Source organism: Geotrypetes seraphini, chromosome 1, assembly GCF_902459505.1.
Source record: "Geotrypetes seraphini chromosome 1, aGeoSer1.1, whole genome shotgun sequence".
Classification (NCBI taxonomy): Eukaryota; Metazoa; Chordata; class Amphibia; order Gymnophiona; family Dermophiidae; genus Geotrypetes; species Geotrypetes seraphini.
In genome coordinates, this window is record NC_047084.1 from 384,954,806 (window position 1) to 384,972,432 (window position 17,627).

Here is a 17,627-nt window from a genome sequence, read left to right on the forward strand (position 1 = left end):
ACTGATAGAAGGTTTGGTCAACCAAGAATTAGTAATGTATTTGAACAAATTTAGCATACTACAAGACAATCAGTCAGGTTTTCATTCAGGGATTAGCACTGATATGGTCATTGCATCACTACTAGATTTCCTCCATACCTTATTCAGTCAAGGCACTAGTTCTGCAATTGGACTTAAGTAGTGCCTTTGATCTGGTCGATCATGCTATTCTGATTGACTGGAGTCAATTGGTCTTTCAGGCAATGTGTTAAAATGGTTTCAGGGTTTTTTGAGCAAATGATCATATCAAGTTTATAGTGACAATAAACAATCCTGCAGCTGGGTAAACTCTGGCGGAGTCCCGCAGGGCTCTCCTCTATCCCCTACACTGTTTAACATTTACTTAGCCTCATTAGGGAACTTACTGCAAAGCTTAAAAGTTAAATTTTATATCTATGCAGACGACATCACTATAGTTATTCCCCTTACTACCCTGACTTCTGAGACAAAGAATCAACTATCATCCATTCTAAAGCAAATCGAATTATGGATGACCGAATTCAAACTGAAACTTAACTCAGAAAAACCAAATTTTTCCTGGCAAGCCCAAACAACAAAATTAAAGACTCATCAATCTCCTTGAATGGTCAGGTCTTCCCTATTGACCATTCCATAAAAATTCTGGGAGTGATACTGGACCGTCACCTAACTCTAAATCAGGGGTCTCAAAGTCCCTCCTTGAGGGCCGCAATCCAGTTGGGTTTTCAGGATTTCCCCAATGAATATGCATGAGATCTATGTGCATGCACTGCTTTCAATGCATATTCATTGGGGAAATCCTGAAAACCCGACTGGATTGTGGCCCTCAAAGAGGGACTTTGAGATCCCTGCTCTAAATGCTCACACAGATTTATTGTCTAGAAAATGCTTCTCGATACTCTGGAAGCTCAGAACCATCAGAAAATACTTTGACGCAGCATCATTCCTCTTATTGGTTCAATCTTCCGTCTTAAGCATGCTCGATTATTGCAACATCATCTACTTGGGTTCCTTCAGAAAAACCATTCTAAGACTTAGAGTTAGTCAAAATTCGACAGTACAACTGATTTTTGGGATGAAGAAATGGGAACACATTACTCCCTATTACCAAAAATTTCATTGGCTGCCCCTGGAAGCACGAGTTCTGTTTAAAATTTTCTGTCTTTGTTATAAATCAATATTTGGGCTGGCCCCCACGTACCTGGTTTCTCAATTTAATCTGGATAGTTATATTAGGCCCACACGTAGAATTCATCTGTTCACCTATCTGACAATTAAGGCCTGCCACTACAAAAGATTCCTGGACAGAACTCTCACCTTCCAGGCAGGCAAATGGAACGATTGGCTGGGTAACATTATCACGTGTTCCTCGTCCTACCTCAATTTTAGAAAATCTGTAAAAATGAATTTATTTAATCAATTTGTAACCTAAGAATCTTATAACCTTCCACTTCTTCCACTCTGTAAGCTTGTAATCGATGTCTTTGTATTGTGACCACTTCGCTGTTTGTCCAGCACCTTTCATTGTATACTGCCTCGAAACATCATGACTTATATTCGATAACTCTTTATTGTAACCGCTTTGCTGATTGTCCAACTCATCTTGTTGTAAACCGCCTTGAACTATCATGGCTTTGGCGGTATATAAGAATAAAATTATTATTATTACTATGGATTTTCTTCTAGCCTAATAGTTAAATTCATTCAGTTTTTCAATGACCGCTCACACAGTGGGCTGGGGTACTAGATTCAACTCCCACCTGAATCCCTTGTGACTATGGGCAAGTCACTTAATCCTGTATTGCCCCAAGTTCAATAGGTAGATTGTGAGCCCATTAGGGACAGAGTAAGGTACCTGACTATAATTAATGTAAACCACTTTGTGCCACAGAAAGTCAGTATTAGAGAATTTGTCTCCATCCCCGCAGGAACTCAATTTCCCTGTCCCCATGAGTTTTGTTGCTGTCCCTGCCCCATTCCTGTAAACTCTGCCTTAATTGCACAAGCCTCAAACACTTATAATTTTAAAATTTGTTTGAGGCTTGTACAGATGAGGACAGAGCTTGCAGAAATGAGGCATGGACAGGAAAAGGACTCACCAGGACGGGGAAAAATTTGTCTCCGTGTCATTCTCTAGCCAGTATATCAAATCCCCTTACCCTTTCTTGGCATTTATTTATTAGGATTGATTTATTTTTGAAGGAATTCATTCAAGACAGTGTACACCAAGAATACTGTAAGAATACTTAACCATGCCTTAACTGCTGAACTAGTGTTCTTTCAAAACTTTCCTTAGAACATGGGCTTTTCAAATAATTCTAATTTTTTGTTTACAGAGCAATTCCTCTGAGACAGCCAAATAGGCAAAACTAGGGCCCAAAGTAAAGGTTCTAGACTTTAAAAAAACTAACTTTGAACTGATGGAGGTTACATCAAGGAATTGTTGTCTGGATGGGAGCGTCTGGAAGGAGTAGAAATGCAGTGGGCAAAACTGAAAGGAGTTATTGTAAGGGCGACAAACCTTTTTGTGAGGCAAGTAAGTAAAAGTAAGAGGACAAGAAGACCACTTTGGTTCTCAAAAGTAGTAGCTGAAAAAGTAAAGAATAAGAGGTTTGCTTTCATAAACTACAAAAGATTGCAGAAAGAGGAAGACAGGCAAAAATACCTAAAAAAGTTATGAGAGGCTGGTCGAGTAGTCAGGAAAGCAAAGATACAAATGGAAGAAAACATAGCAGACATGGTAAAACGGGGAGAGAAAAAATATTTTTTAGATATATCAGTGAAAGGAAGAACTGCACAAGTGGCATTGTGAGACTCAAAGGAGAAGGATAGAAATCTGTAGAAGCTGCTTAACAAATATTTATGCTCTGTGTTCATGGCTGAAATGCCTGGAGCGGGACCACAGAAAACAAACGCGAATAGGGATGGAAGAGTGATAGACCCTGATCGATTTTCAGAGGGTTGTGTTACTGAAGAGCTAGCTAAATTAAAGGTAGACAAAGCGATGGTGCCAGATGGTATACATCCAGGGCAGGATTAACCAATAGGCCAAGTAGGCACGTGCCTAGGGCCCAAAATGGTCAGGGGGGCCCGATGAAGGAGGGCATCAACATTGTTTTTTCCAAACAGTGATGGGCCCTTCCAGCTTTGATTGGCAACGCGGGCCCCACCCCGATCGGCAAAGCAGCCCCCCCCCCATTGACGGAAAGTAAAACAAGCATGCAACGCAGGTAAGAAAGGCAACGGGAACTGTAATTGTGCAAGCAGTGCTACTTGCCCAAAGCTTCCCTCTGACGCAGCTTCCTGTTTCTGCCTGGGGCGGGGCGGGGGGCCCAGTGTACTTGTGTGCCTAGGGGCCTTCAATGAATTAATCCTGCCCTAAATACATCCTAGAGTGCTGAGTACCCTTGGGATGGGCCCCAAAGTGATGGGCTGGGTCAAAAACTGGTTGTGTGGAAGACATCAGAGGGTAGTGGTTAATGGAGATTGCTCTGAGGAAAGGGATGTTACCAGTGGTGTGCCTCAAGGTTCTGTTCTTGGACCTGTTCTTTTTAACATTTTTATAAGCGATATTGCTGAAGGGCTGTCAGGTAAAATTTGCCTTTTTGTGGATGATACCAAAATCCGCAACAGAGTAGACACCTCAGATGGCGTGAATAACATGAAGAAAGACCTAGCGAAGCTTGAAGAATGGTCTGCAATTTGGCAGCTAAAATTTAATGCCAAGAAAGGCAAGGTCATGAATTTGGGCTGCAAAAACTTGAAGGAATAGTATAGTTTAGGGGGTAAAGAACTTATGTGCACAACAGAAGAGCGGGACTTGGGTGTGATTATATGTGATGATCTTAAGATGGTCAAACAGGTTAAAAAGGTGACAATAAAAGCTAGAAGAATACTAGGTTGAAAAGGTGACATTAAAAGCTAGAAGAATGCTAGGGTACTTAGGAAGAGGTATGGCCAGTAGGAAAAAAGAGGTATTGATTCTCATGTATAGATCTCTGGTGAGACCTCATTTAGAATATTGTGTACAATTCTGGAGACCACCTTCAAAAAGATATAAAAAGTATGGAATCAGTCCAGACAAAGGAGAAACAATGTGATAATATCAGAGTGGCAAGGCACAACAGTGTGATAATATTGGAGTGGCAAGGCAATTTTTTGGGCCACCCTGTAATGACACTGTGACAGATCCAGTCCAGGTTTTCCTGTGCACACTTACACACAAACACCCAGGCAGATAAGGTTGGGAAGGTACAACAAAAGCTTTATTGTTCACTGTTCCTGAGCCTGTTCCTTCACAGACTCAGGAGTTTCAACATAATTCTTACTTCATGAAATAGTTTACTCCAGCAGACTAGTTCTCTTATTCTCCTATACGTATAAACTATAGTCTATGGCTCTGGTCAATTTCTACCATACCCCTTTATTCATCACAGAATACTGGCTTACCTTAGCTCAGCTATCAGTTGTCTTACCTGGACAATCCCACATCTTCCCTGGGCTTCTTTTCAACCCACAACTAGGGAAACTGCTCTGGAGTCATCTCTCCATTCCTTCCCAGGGCTCCTTATTCCATATCTAGGGAAGCTTCTCTTGTGAAAGTCTCTTCCTCAGGACCTCCTCTCTCAGGGACCTCTCTAGCATGATTCCAGTTTGGAGCAGAAGTACTCCTCCCTGCCTGAGTCCCGCCCCTCAGCAGGGCTGTACCACTTCTCTAATAGATCTCAGCACTGAGCTGCAAAGCTCGGTGCATTCAAAGCAGATAGTTTTCCCTGATTTGTCTGCTGCCCCCTGCTGCCCTGAGGCATAACTTCAGTCTTAGTGAGGGAAAACCCCTTAATAACATAACATAAGATCTATGCAGTTTACGAAATATTACATTAAACTTACAACCAAGTGATCATCACAAAACTTAATTACCTAAAAATCTAGACAATAAATAAGTCTTTTTTTTTTCTATGTTGTAATTCGCTTAGTAAAAATTAAATTAAGTGATTCATCAAATTAAAATAAAACTTGAAACTTGTCTTCAAACACCTTCTGAATTCCAGATATGAGAAAGACATAAGAGATAATTGTTTGAATTCTTTATCCCGGCTGGCAGCCTGATATGAAAGCATGCGTTTATGTAATCTTTTAAACTTACAACCCTTCACTGATGGATAAACAAAAAAAGCATGAGCTTTACGAGAATGTTTTTGAGTAGCAAAAGAGAATGAATTGATCAAATAAGATGGAGCTTGACCTGACGTAACTTTAAAATAGATACAGCCCAACTTAAAAAAAATACGTGCTTCAAAAGGCAACCAATGCAATTGACAATAGAAGAGAGTTAAATGGTCATATTTCTTCAAACCAAAAATGAGTCTGTCTGCGGTATATTGTATAACTCACAGCCTAGAGATAATCTTTTTTGTTCCGGCCAAATAAACGATGTTACAGTAATCCAGGTGGCCTAACAATATCCAATTGAACTAGTAATTTAAGTGCCATTATGTCAAAATAAGCTCTAATAGAACACAATTTCCATAGGATATGGAAGCCCTTATGGATGACCAATCCACATGACTCTGCATGGACATATTCTGGTCAAGCGTAACTCCCAAAATTTTGACCAAAGAACAAACAGGATATTGTATATTCTTGATAATGAGAGGGTCCTCTAATGCATTCTGCCGAGGTGAAGCAAAGATAAACTTGGTCTTTTCAGAATTTAATTTTAATCCCTCACAGGCATCTATAATTAACAATCAACTGCACGAAGCAATTGAATATGTGGCTGAGAAGAATCAAAGAGGCAATAGAGAGAGCAAGACACCCCAATAACTTCAATGGAGATAAAGGGCTCTCCGTAAACAAAGCATGATAACCATTCATCCAAAAGAAATTCAGCGCAAAAAGGACCAGGGCAAGGACAAATGCCCTCTCCTTCCATCTAAAAGTGCCCAATCCCCTTTTTTGTCTGTGACTACAGACTTCCCCATCAGAATTTAAAAATTGGATCTAACGGACGTTCCCACCAAAATTCAAATTTTCTGGCAGAATTCAAATCTGTGACCAACAAACTTTCCCACCACATTTCAAATTTGTGACCAATGAACTTTTCTGCCAAAATTTAAATGCATGACCTCCCTGTTCTCAATCAGGTCAGTGAATCCACTATATATAAAGACAAACTACAGACCTCACAGCATACCTTGAAGAAAGCCGCAGCATGATGGCTGAAACATTGGTTCTACCTACCCAGACATGGTGAGACCCAGAAAACAGCAACAAACAATCAAGAACAAATATGTATTTTATTTGTAAATAGGTCACACTAGAGGCATGAAGGTATTTCTTGTGATGTTGATTAGATAGCTATAGCTACACCCTTTTAGGTATCTTTTAGGTAGGGGACAGAGAAAATTTTCTCTTTGGAGGGAGAGGTGTAGATACAGAAGAGAAGTTAGCCATGCCACTGTTAAGGTATTGCATCATTATTAATTACTTACTTTGAATGTATGCATTTATCATTCCAAACCACTGCAACTTGTCCAAGCGTAAGTGACCTCAGACGTACTCCAGTCACCTGAAGAAAGCAAAATAACAGGTTCTTTAATCTTGCAATCAAATGCCTATGCCACAGCCTTTATAACACATGTTCTTTTGGAAATTCATAAATATTTTGTGACTGCATTTCCCTATCATGCTGAATATTATCTCTACTACTACATATACAATTAATTAAAATTTTATATACTGCCAAGCCTATATGGATTTAAGTGGTTTACAATACAACACAATAAATCATTCAAGAAAAGAATGTCAAAATTCTCAGATAGAACAGACCTAATCTATACACATCCATAGAATTAAAGCTAACATTAACATAGGAGAAAAAGACAAATATACTATTTCTTCTTATTCTACACACCTCCAATTTTGATTCAACGCTTTGGTCCAGTGGTTCTCAACCCTGTCCTGGAGGACCCCCAGCCAGTTGGGTTTTCAGGATATCCCTAATGAATATGCATGAGACATATTTGCATATCTGTCTCCTCCGTTATATGCAAATCTCTCTCATGCATATTCATTAGGGATATCCTGAAAACCCGAATGGCTGGGGGTCCCCCAGGACAAGATTAAGAACCACTGCTCTGGTCCATTGAATCATTATTCAGGTTTAGCTCAGTTGCAGGATGCTTTGCTGGACGAACTTTTAAAAAGTTACAGCTTCTTTGCTGTGCAGAGCAATCATATTTATTCTGTTTAGTTTTAGAGCATAAGGCACAGTCTCTACTTAGTCAGTGTGGACCAAATTCTACACATGGTGCTCAAAAAATTAGCACCACAAAAGCACTATTCTATAAGCCATACTTAAAATTAGAAGTGGTTTATAGAAGAGCGCTTACGCCCTGATATAACCCTTGATTCTAATTAATGCCAATCATTGCTTGTTAAAATGCCAATTATCACTGTTAATTAGCTTGTTCAATTTAATTTTTGACGCTTTTTATAGAATTAGGGGGTGTTTGTTCTCCACCCACTCTGCATTAGATTGAGGAAATTGAGGAAATTAGCAGGCACTAACTGTTAAATTTCTGCATTAACTGTTAGCATGCACTAACTGCCTCACTAACAGCAAATATATTATAGTAAAAAGACCCCAATGAATGAAATAAAACAAACTAAGGCTGGTACTGAGTATTCCTGCATGGTCTGTGTTCTATTTATGGTGATTTGGTTTAGGATGAGCTTGGGAGGGCTTTGATGGAAGCTCCAGTGACAGGATGGTTATGGTAGGCTTGAGTGGCAACTCCAGTAGTGGAAACCCAGAAATATTAAAGAAAACACCCCAATTTAACCATGAAGATATAATGAGTGTGACTGTTGGGCAGACTGGATGGACCATTCAGGTCTTTATCTGCTGTCATTTACTATGTTATTATCACACAATTTGTTACTGTTCAATCTTCAACAAAGCCTCTGCTCAAATTGTGAGTGAATACTTTTGTATTGGTCATTCTTCCTAAATAGTTATTTGCTTGGCTTCCTTTCCAGCCTTAGATTGAATTAATTAAAATTTTTGTCTCTATGTCCAGCTTTAAAAAAATTCAAATTCCATACTTGATCTGGAGGGTCAGTAGCTCTTGCACAGACATGGATCAGAAACAAGGAAGGAACAGGAAGCTCAACTTTGATAAATAGTTTTCCTTCTTTAGGAAATGGTAATGGTCCCTCCATTACTGGGTCCTAAATAAAAAAAATAATAATAATAACAAAATACAAATGTGACAGTTAAAATTATAGAAAGAAAAGCTTATCTATTTCAAGTTTATTACAGAAGTATATAACACCATCACCAGTAGTCAATATACAGCTGATTACCATTGAAGAGTTTGTTGGGGGGAAATGTGTGTTTTAAATAAATTATTAAGATGTTACATCATTTATGCATTCATCCTATGAGGGCCCTCAAGTTGGGTATACTGCAATCTGTGCTCTATCTGAAATGTTGGGAGGAAGAGGGTACTCTCAAAACATGTCCTGTGGACTTGCCATAGAATTGAGAGTTTTTGGGCTCAGTTGTGTACTATCTTGGCAGTGCTGTTGTGGAAGAATCCAAAGGTGTGCTTACTTAGGGCTAGATTTACTAACCTGCCCGATCGAGACTGATCCGTGTCTGATCCGGGTAGGTCTGATGGATTCACAAACCAGCAATATTCAAATGGGGGCAATCGGAGGAACGCCCCCATCTGCTAACACGGATTGCTAGTGTGTGATCCCGACGCATGCAGCATGCATCTAAGACCTGTCTGAGTTGCGACTTTTTAAAACTTTTACTTTACTTTTGTGTAGCCCAGCGAGCCCATGGTTTTAACCCACTTTAAACCTGCGGATTAAAACCATGGGCTCGCAGTGCGGGGAAGGGCAGGCAGGATAGATCCGGGGAAGAACAGGGCGTCGATTCGGGAGAGAGCAGGGCAGCGATTCGAAGTGGCAGGCAGGACAGAATCGGGGTAGAGCATCAGGGCGGCAGGCAGGAGAGATTCGGGACAGTAGAGAGCAGGGCGTGCAGAGATCAGGGCTTCAATGGAGCTGGAGAGTCGGAAAGGACATTTGCGACTGGTCCCCAGCAGTCGCTTCTTGGGTTGATCAGCCAGCCTAGTTGGATAGTGAAATTTGTTTTGTGAATCGTGTCCATGCCTACTTTGCATGCCATTCCTCTCATTTGCATGCAGGGATTGGATTCAGATCGGCAGAGGGGTAAGTGACTCGGGCCAGAGTAAAATTGGGTCATAAAGGGGCAAGCAGGGGATGCTGGTTCACGCGGGGGGGGGGGGCGAGCGTTTGCGAGGGGGGGCGATGCCGGTTCGTGGGGGGCAGCATTTGCGGGCGTGCAGGGATGTGGAAGCGCACCAGTGGCGTCAGGGATGGGGGGGTCTTTTGGGGATGTGGTGGGGTGGAGCAGCAATGGTGGCTGGGGGGAGGGGAGGTGGAACGAATAAAGCGAGTTCCCCTTACTTCCTATGGGGAAACTCGCTTTGATATACGAGTAAATTGGTTTACGAGCATGCTTCTGGAACAAATTATGCTCGTAAACCAAGGTTCCACTGTATGTTGAGCACAGGTCCAAGCACCAAACCCTGCGGCACTTGTGACAAACCCAAGTCCGTTTCAGGTCTTGTCTTTAACAAACCTTAATCCGTTCCGGGTTTTTTCCCAGAAATAAAGAGAAAACACACAGAGCCTAGATGTAAGAAAGCTGATCAGGTGGCAGGCCAATTGACAGAGCTAGCTGACTACTGCTCAGATAGTGAGATGGAGGCATGGCAGGAAATGGATAGTGTCACCAGCCGGACCTGCGAGGAAACTGTGGGGGACCACCAACTGGTGGCAGCACAACTCTGGCATGGCTCCCAAAGGGGGAGACCCTAAACAGTAGTATAGTTCTCTGGTGCAATAATAATAAATCAAAAAATCTCTCAGACCATTGCCATAAGTTTAATTTAAAAAAAAAAAACCCAAAACAATTATACTGGCTTTCACTCAACAAACACACAGTTCATAATAGCCAGTTTGTCTTCCCAAAACACACTCAAGTACTTCTCCCAGGTAAGTAACCTCAAGTGCCTAATAATGTCCTGGGCAGCTTCATACAGCTCCCAACAAAGAAAAAGAAAAATACTTTTACTCCTCTTCTTAGAGACCTGGGCTTCAACTAACTCAGTCCTGCTCTTCACCAGGCTCCTGTATAATGAATCACAAAATGAAACTTCAGAGCAATGCAGTTTGTAAACTTTGCAACTTTAAGCTGCAGCAACTCTCCAGTCTCTGGAGACTGGGAACAGAATTGCTGGGACCCCTTTTACTATTGGCTTTTTCAAGCGCCCGCAAAATCCCAACCCTAGGTCTTCGGGGAACCCTCCCCAATTCTGCAAGTTACTGGCTTGCAATGCAGCCAACAAAAGAAAACCACACCAGCTTCCTACAAGCTCAGTCCCAGCTGGTGTAGAGCAGTTCAATTAGTGCTGTGTACAAATCCAGCACTGCTTTCAGCCCAGCCCCCATTGCTGTGCAACAAAAAAAACTTTTCTCAAAACAGTTTCTTCTGTAAATTGTCCCAACAAAAATCCAAAAAGAGCATAATAAGTTACTGGCAAGAAACTGCCAAACTCACATCCATCGGTTCCACCGATTCAACTTCAGGCACTCCAAACTCAGCTATGTCCATACATTCTTCTGGAGCCTCCAGCTCTGTAATCTCCTGGGGTGCAGAGCCTTCCTATTCCATGGGCTCCTGACTTGTGCCTGGCCTTTGCCTGGCCAGAAGAGCCCTATCTGCCAGGTCTTCCTGGGTTGCCTGCTCCATAGACTTTGAGAGCTGTTTTAAGGTGTTAAAGCCATTCCCTAGCTTACCTGGCTTGGGCACAGGTTTGAGTGCTCTCTGGCTCCCTCTCAGTTCACTAGGAATATTGCTGTTGGGGAACTGATTGAACTTCCTAAGGGAGGTTACTCTCCTAACAGGCTCTGGCTCTAGCATGAGTTCCAGCTCGGGGTCAGGTTCATGCTCCTCAGGATAGGCAGTCCTGTCCTCAGCAGCCTACGAGGGACTACCTTTAACTGGTTTCCTGCCTCGGGGATTTGGTTTAGTACTTGACTTAACCCTGACAGGTTCATCCCTAGGGATGGAAATGTCACAATAGACAAGAAAGCTGTACCCAGTTCAAACTTGTTCCTGCCACTGCTAGAGGTTTGCTACCTATTGAGCATCTTGTGCCTGTTAGGACTAGGGCTAGAAAGAATCCTGCTTGTAATCATAAGGGGCAGGCTAGTATGTAGAAAGCCCTTCCCCCACCCAGTCTGAGGGGGAGTGGCTCTCCACAGGATAAAACCAGTCTCTTCAGAACAGGAAGAGGAAGGAGGGACACGGAAGAGAAGCAACCAAGAGAGAGACAAACAGCAGAGGAGGATATGTTCCTCTCTCCTCTACCAACAGTGGCTGAGGATACAGATTGGCAGATGACTGAAGCCGAGGAGCTGAGTCTTCCTTCTGAGCTTTGGAAGCAAGATCTTGAGGAAGCCATGGACACTCAAGAAAGCCGAGTAGGAATTGAGGCTTACCCCATAGCAATGGAAGTGCATTGAAACACAGGAGTTTTGTTTTTGCTTGCAGTTTTGAATCTCAGTGAATGTGTATTTTTGTTGTGAAAGAGTTTAGGATCTCTCTTTAGCATGAACTTTGCATTTTACCTTAAAGCCTTGAGGTTTGCTGCCAACAATCATGTGTATGTTTTCTCAGCTACTTACCAAGCTGGAAAATTACGTTTCTCCTTCTCAGCTGTGTGTGGTTACTACAGCAATGTTTCAGGAGTGATTAACAGACCAAGTTCTGGCAGTGCTCTTTTGTATAAACTGTGTAGTAAATGCTGCAAGACTGAAATATAACTGGTCTGCTGAAGAGGACTGTTAGATTACCTTGATAAAGACCGGAAGCAGGGAACTGTACTTAGTCTAGTGTTAACAAACTGTAACAGCCGGATTGTGATGTTTTGGGATTTTCTTTTCATGAACTGTATGTTTTTCCAGCAACTGCCAGGCTGAAGCCTGTATTTTGGTTTATTGGGCCAGTGGCCGGAATAAAGTGATTATTTTGCCATTTCTGACTAGAACTCATTACCTACATACCCTATTAGGCAGTTACCTTGCCAGAATAAAGTCCTGAAGGGTCCTTTAGTAGCAAGGGACATGCTAGGTCAGATATTTTGCCACGTTCCCGTGGGCTCACTGCACATTTCAGGAGCGCGGGTGTGATACACTCCACTCGTGACGCTTTTCCAGTTCGAGTATTGTCCATTTACCCCCCACTCTCTGTTTCCTATCCGCCAGCCAGTTTTTAATCCACCTGAGTATTTCACCCTCGATTCCATGGCTTGCAATTTTTCAAAGTAGTCATTCATGCGGGACCTTGTCGAACGCCTTCTGAAAATCCAGATATACAATGTCGACCGGGTCACCCTTGTCTATCTGCTTGTTTACTCCCTCGAAGATGTGCAGCAAGTTCGTCAAGCAAGATCTTCCTTTGCTGAAGCCGTGCTGGCTGGTCCTCTTTAGATTGTGTCCGTCAATAGCGACCTACCAGTCCACTCTCGTGCAAATGAATGGTTTGTGCAAAAGCTTGTTTGATTGCAAAATGGTGTTTATTGCTACAATGGATAAGTGCAAACACTTCCCCCCAATCAAACTCTTTAGTGGAATCAAATGCATGAGTTATTGAGAATGGAGCTGTACTAGCAGTGAATACAGTGGGCAGGGCGGTTAAAAAGAATTTCTGAAATTATATGGCAACCCTTTATTATTATTATTATTATTATTATATCCATTATGTGGCGTCTATGCAGCTTACAACCAGATAATTTTATCTAAGTGGGATCCTCCCCCCAGCGGGCTTTCAATCTAGTTATGGTACCAGGGGCAATGGAGGGCCAGATGACTTGCCCAGGGTCACAAGGAGCAGCACAGGGAAAATACATTATTAAACATAATACTTTTAAAATGAAACCACCAATAACTACATAATGAGGGCATTTTTCAAAAGTCATTTATACCCAGGTAAATTGTCTGTTTGAAAATTGAGAATGCAGACAATGGAGGTGGACAAAAAGAAAGGCAAAACCACAAGTCCACCAATGACTGACCCAACATAGGCGTGAATTGACACAAGGCCATAAACTGTTAATAAACAAACCAAGCTAGTATAAAACAAATATAATGGCCCTAATGCAGCATATGCATGGGCAAAATATGGCCATCTTGGGCCTTTTTAATGTTATTTATTAAAATGTTTAAAGGCCTTTCTGCATTCATCTGCTTCTTGTCCTTGGCCTAATGTTGCCATTACTGCACAGCCATTTAAAATAATTACTGTGTAAGCATTTACATCACTCATTTTGGAGGCAGTAAGGAATCGCATGATATTCCTGAACTAACAGTTAGCAAGCAATCATGTAGATCAGTGGTCTCAAACTCATGGCCCAGGGGCCAAATGTGGCCCGCCAGGTACTATTTTGCAGCCCGTTGTCTGTACTAGTGCTGCCCACTCTTTGTAACATAGAAACATAGAAGATGACGGCAGAAAAGGGCTACAGCCCATCAAGTCTGCCCACTCTGCTTACCCATCCCCTGTCTATGCCCTAATGACCCAATTTCCTTATCTTGACCCTCGTAGGGATCCCACATGGGTATCCCATTTATTCTTAAAGTCTGGCACGCTGTCTGCCTCGATCACCTGCACTGGAAGCTTGTTCCAATGATCAACCACTCTCTCTGTGAAGAAATACTTTCTGGTGTCACCATGAAATTTTCCGCCCCTGAGTTTGAGCGGGTACCCTCTTGTGGCCGAGGGTCCCTTGAGAAAGAAAATATCATCTTCCACTTCGACACGTCCCATGAGGTACTTAAATGTTTCGATCATGTAAGTACCTCACGGGACATGTCGAAGTGGAAGTGGAAGTTGTAATTGTATCATTATAACGCTGTCTGATTACTGGCTAAATTTGACACAGATATTTTGCATGTATTACACTCGCAAAATATCTGTCTCATTTTTAAAAAAAATCCCCCACCGCCGCAATTAGCGCCTCCCCAATGACCCCCGACAATTGTGCCCTCCCCCGACAAACACGGTGACCTCCCTCAAACCTTAAACAAACGGCAGGAGGGATGTCCACTCCCTCCTGCCACAAAGGCACCACTCCCACTCCCCCTCCCACTCCACTAATCAAATAAAAAAGTTCAAAGCCAGTGACTTAACTGGTTGTAATTTGGATTATTCCAATTAAACTTGACAATATAACTTATTTCCAGGGTAGGCAACCTTGGTCCTCAAAGTCTGCAAACCAGTCGGGTTTTCAGGATTTTCCCAATGAATATTCATGACATCTATATGCATATCATGTATATTCAGTGGGGAGATCCTGAAAATGGGTTGCGGCCCTTGAGAACCAAGGCTGCTCATCTCTGATTTATCTGCTTAACTTTAACCAGCAGAATATTTGCCTTATCAACTTTCTGATTTTCTAAAAATATAGAATGACACAGTAATTTTATCATACCTCAGCATCCCTAATTTGTTGAAACTGCTTGATTGTTGGAAAGTCAGGGCTTCCTAATTTCTTCCATTCCAAATAGGGATTAGTAAGGTTGTTATCCATGTAACTGGTTACATACACTAGATCTTACAAAAAAATATTGGAAAACTTATTAACATATCAGATTTAATGAAGTTGGTGCAGGCAATTTTTCTTTTAGTATAAAATGCATGTAACATGTAATAATCTTTCTTATGATGGGGCACTTAAATTTATGCACTACTTGCATGTGTAGAATTACAGAATACTAGCACTTTCAGGGATGAGTGCTAGCAAGACACTTCAGTACTATTCCATAAGGGTGTGTGCCAGTGGCACAGTACAGGAAAGTAAGTGGGGCATAGGTAGAGCACATAGGAGCCAATTTTTCAAAATGATTTGGGGTGCTCAACTTGCCACAAATTACCAAGTCCATATTCAGGAAATTAAGGCATGGTGGGTAGTGAACACAACTGGCCAGGCTGTCTTTAACAGAGGGATGCACAAAACTTACCGATCATGTCCCGATTATCGCTAAACCGATCTGACCAGTTGAGCGATTGATCGGATCAGATTCCCCAATGCACAAAACTGCTCACCATGTGTTTTCCCCCCGATCACCCATTTAACGATCCGATCCGACCCATGCAAATTAGTAAAACCCCATGCAAAATAGCCAAGCTATTGATGCACAAACATTGTTTGGCTTTTTATGATCAGGTTTTACCAATCATAAAACCCGATTGCTCTAGACCTATTGGTAACTGTGCTACCAACTGATCTGTCTTGGGTCACCGGATTTGTCAAGGGTGGGGGTGAGATTGTCGGGGGTTGTTGGGGAGGGCCGACGGCAGTGGTGGGGGGTTTTTTCTTTTTTTTTTTCAATGACACAGATATTTTGCTTGTATTACACACACAAAATATCTGTCCCATTTTTTAAAAAATGAAAAAATCCCCCACCGCCGCCATCGGCACCTCCCCAATGACCCCCGACAATTGCGCCCCCTGACAAACGCAGTGACCTCCCTCAAACCTTAAACAAATGGCAGGAGGGATGCCCACTCCCTCCTGCCACAAAAGAACTCCCTCCTCATGCCTGAAAAAAGGCAGGCGGTATGCCTACTCCCTCCTGCCCTGAAGGCACCACTCCCACTTCCCCCTACCAAAAAAAAAGACAGGAGGGATGCCCACTCCTTCCTGCTATGAAGGCGTTCACTCCCATTCCAGGTGCTCCTGCCCCGTACTTAAAATTTGAGAGCAGGAGGTATTGAAAACACCTCCTGCTCCTCCTCCTATGACGACGACACTGAGCCTTAGGCCCCTCCTCGGTGAATCATGTGATGCATAGGGAGGGGCCTGAGGCATCCAGATATGGAGGAAGACCCTCTGCTCATCCAATTTGCTGAAGAACTGATCCTTCTGCACCAACTCCGTGGAGTTGGTGCAGACAAACAAACTCTTGGTTGACATGAAAATCTGAAACTATTTCCAGCAGAAAGGAAAGATCTATACGGAAAACAACTCCCATGTCTGCATGCGCAGAACGAGCTCCCTGCACAAAAGAGCTTGGAGCTCTGAAATACACCGTGCGGAGACTCTGGCCACAGGAAATATTGTCTGATCCAAAGTGAAGCATCCCTGAGTGGCTCAAAAAAGGTTTATATGAAACTCTGCAGAACACAATTATGATTCCATGTAAGAAAAGGATAATGCAAAGGAGGACGGAAGCAAAGCGCCCCTCTGAAAAATCTGGTCACATCTGAATGAGAGGTTGGTGAACTGGAACCACTGTGTGCTTGAAAACATGAAAGACTTGCCGCTTGAACTGCAAAGGAGGCAACCGCCAAACCCTTATCTAAACCGGCCTGAAGAAAGGCCAGAATCACTGGAATAGGAGCCCTCACCAGCAGCACCTGGGCTCTGGTACACCACTGCTGAAGATCCTTCCATATTTTTGGCATAAGAAGCCATAGTAGAGGGCCACTTGGACTTCAGAAACTTTGAGGCGACCACATTTGAATAGCTCCCACATTAGCAAGGTTGAGTGCTCAAGAGCCATACTTTAAGGCCAAAATGCTGTGGGTTCTCCATGAGAACTTGACCCTGACTGAGTAGATCATGAGGAAGAGGGAGCTTGATCTTCCAGCCTCGTTGAAGATGGACTAGATCCGCATACCACAGATGATGAGGCTATTCCAGAGCTACGAGGATCACCAGTCCTGAATACAATGCTATCTTGCGGATGACCTGACCAACCAGATGTCACAGAGGGAGCACGTAAAAGAAGCTCGTGAGCTAGCCAGGGCTGAACTAATGCATCTAGACCCAAAATGCCAATTCTGTCCTTTGACTGAAGAAGTGCCAGACATTTGAGCTCTTGACTCACCTCAGCGCTGCACTATAAGAAGGAATGCTCTTTGGGAGAGACATAGGTGCATCACTGCAACCCGGAGAGCAAAAGAAAAAGCATGATGCGTTTTCCCTGGGCTGTTTTAGGGCAAAATCGGCACCCACGGTGACCATCTTGGATTTTCATTAAAGTTTTTTAAAAAGTGTATTTTTTGGACTTATAAGCTTCATTTTTGCTCCAAACTTCACAGATGGCCACCTCAGGACAGGATAGCATGGATTCATGTCTCAATTACAGTGGATGAATGTCAGATTCACAGCCACATTTCACGTGCATAGATTCTGCATTTTCCTCCTTCGGAGAGTCCCCATTTCCCTCCATTTCTACTGTGCTTTGGGCACGTCCGGTCCCCCTCAAATAGGTGCAAAATGCACTTCATGAAAGCGCAAGCGCTGTTTTGGGGGCAAAAGTCTTCTTCTTTGGCTGAGAGCACTATAACTTTGGCACATTGAGCAGCTTTTGCCGCCAGTGCTTATTTTCTGTCTGCAAGGGTCGGATATAGTGTCAGGCTTTTCTGGTTGTAAATAGGCTGTGCCTGTTTCTTCTAAGTTGTATCCAGTGCTGCAGCATGTCTTTGTGTTTCTCTT

General features: G+C 42.7%; 1 protein-coding gene across 3 annotated transcripts in view; it reads right to left on the reverse strand.

The window, feature by feature from the left end:
* IDUA (alpha-L-iduronidase) overlaps window positions 1-17,627 on the reverse strand; it is a 353,735-nt gene that overhangs the window by 10,417 nt on the left and 325,691 nt on the right. For 2 of the 3 annotated variants that reach the window (XM_033916637.1, XM_033916628.1), the window contains exons 10-12: window positions 14,616-14,737; window positions 8,128-8,253; window positions 6,513-6,589 (exon numbers count right to left, since the gene is read on the reverse strand). In XM_033916637.1, the coding sequence (XP_033772528.1) occupies window positions 6,513-6,589; window positions 8,128-8,253; window positions 14,616-14,737 (325 nt within the window). Of the gene's footprint in view, window positions 1-6,379; window positions 6,590-8,127; window positions 8,254-14,615; window positions 14,738-17,627 lie in introns of those variants that run through there. The other variant, XM_033916646.1, reaches the window with a different exon arrangement.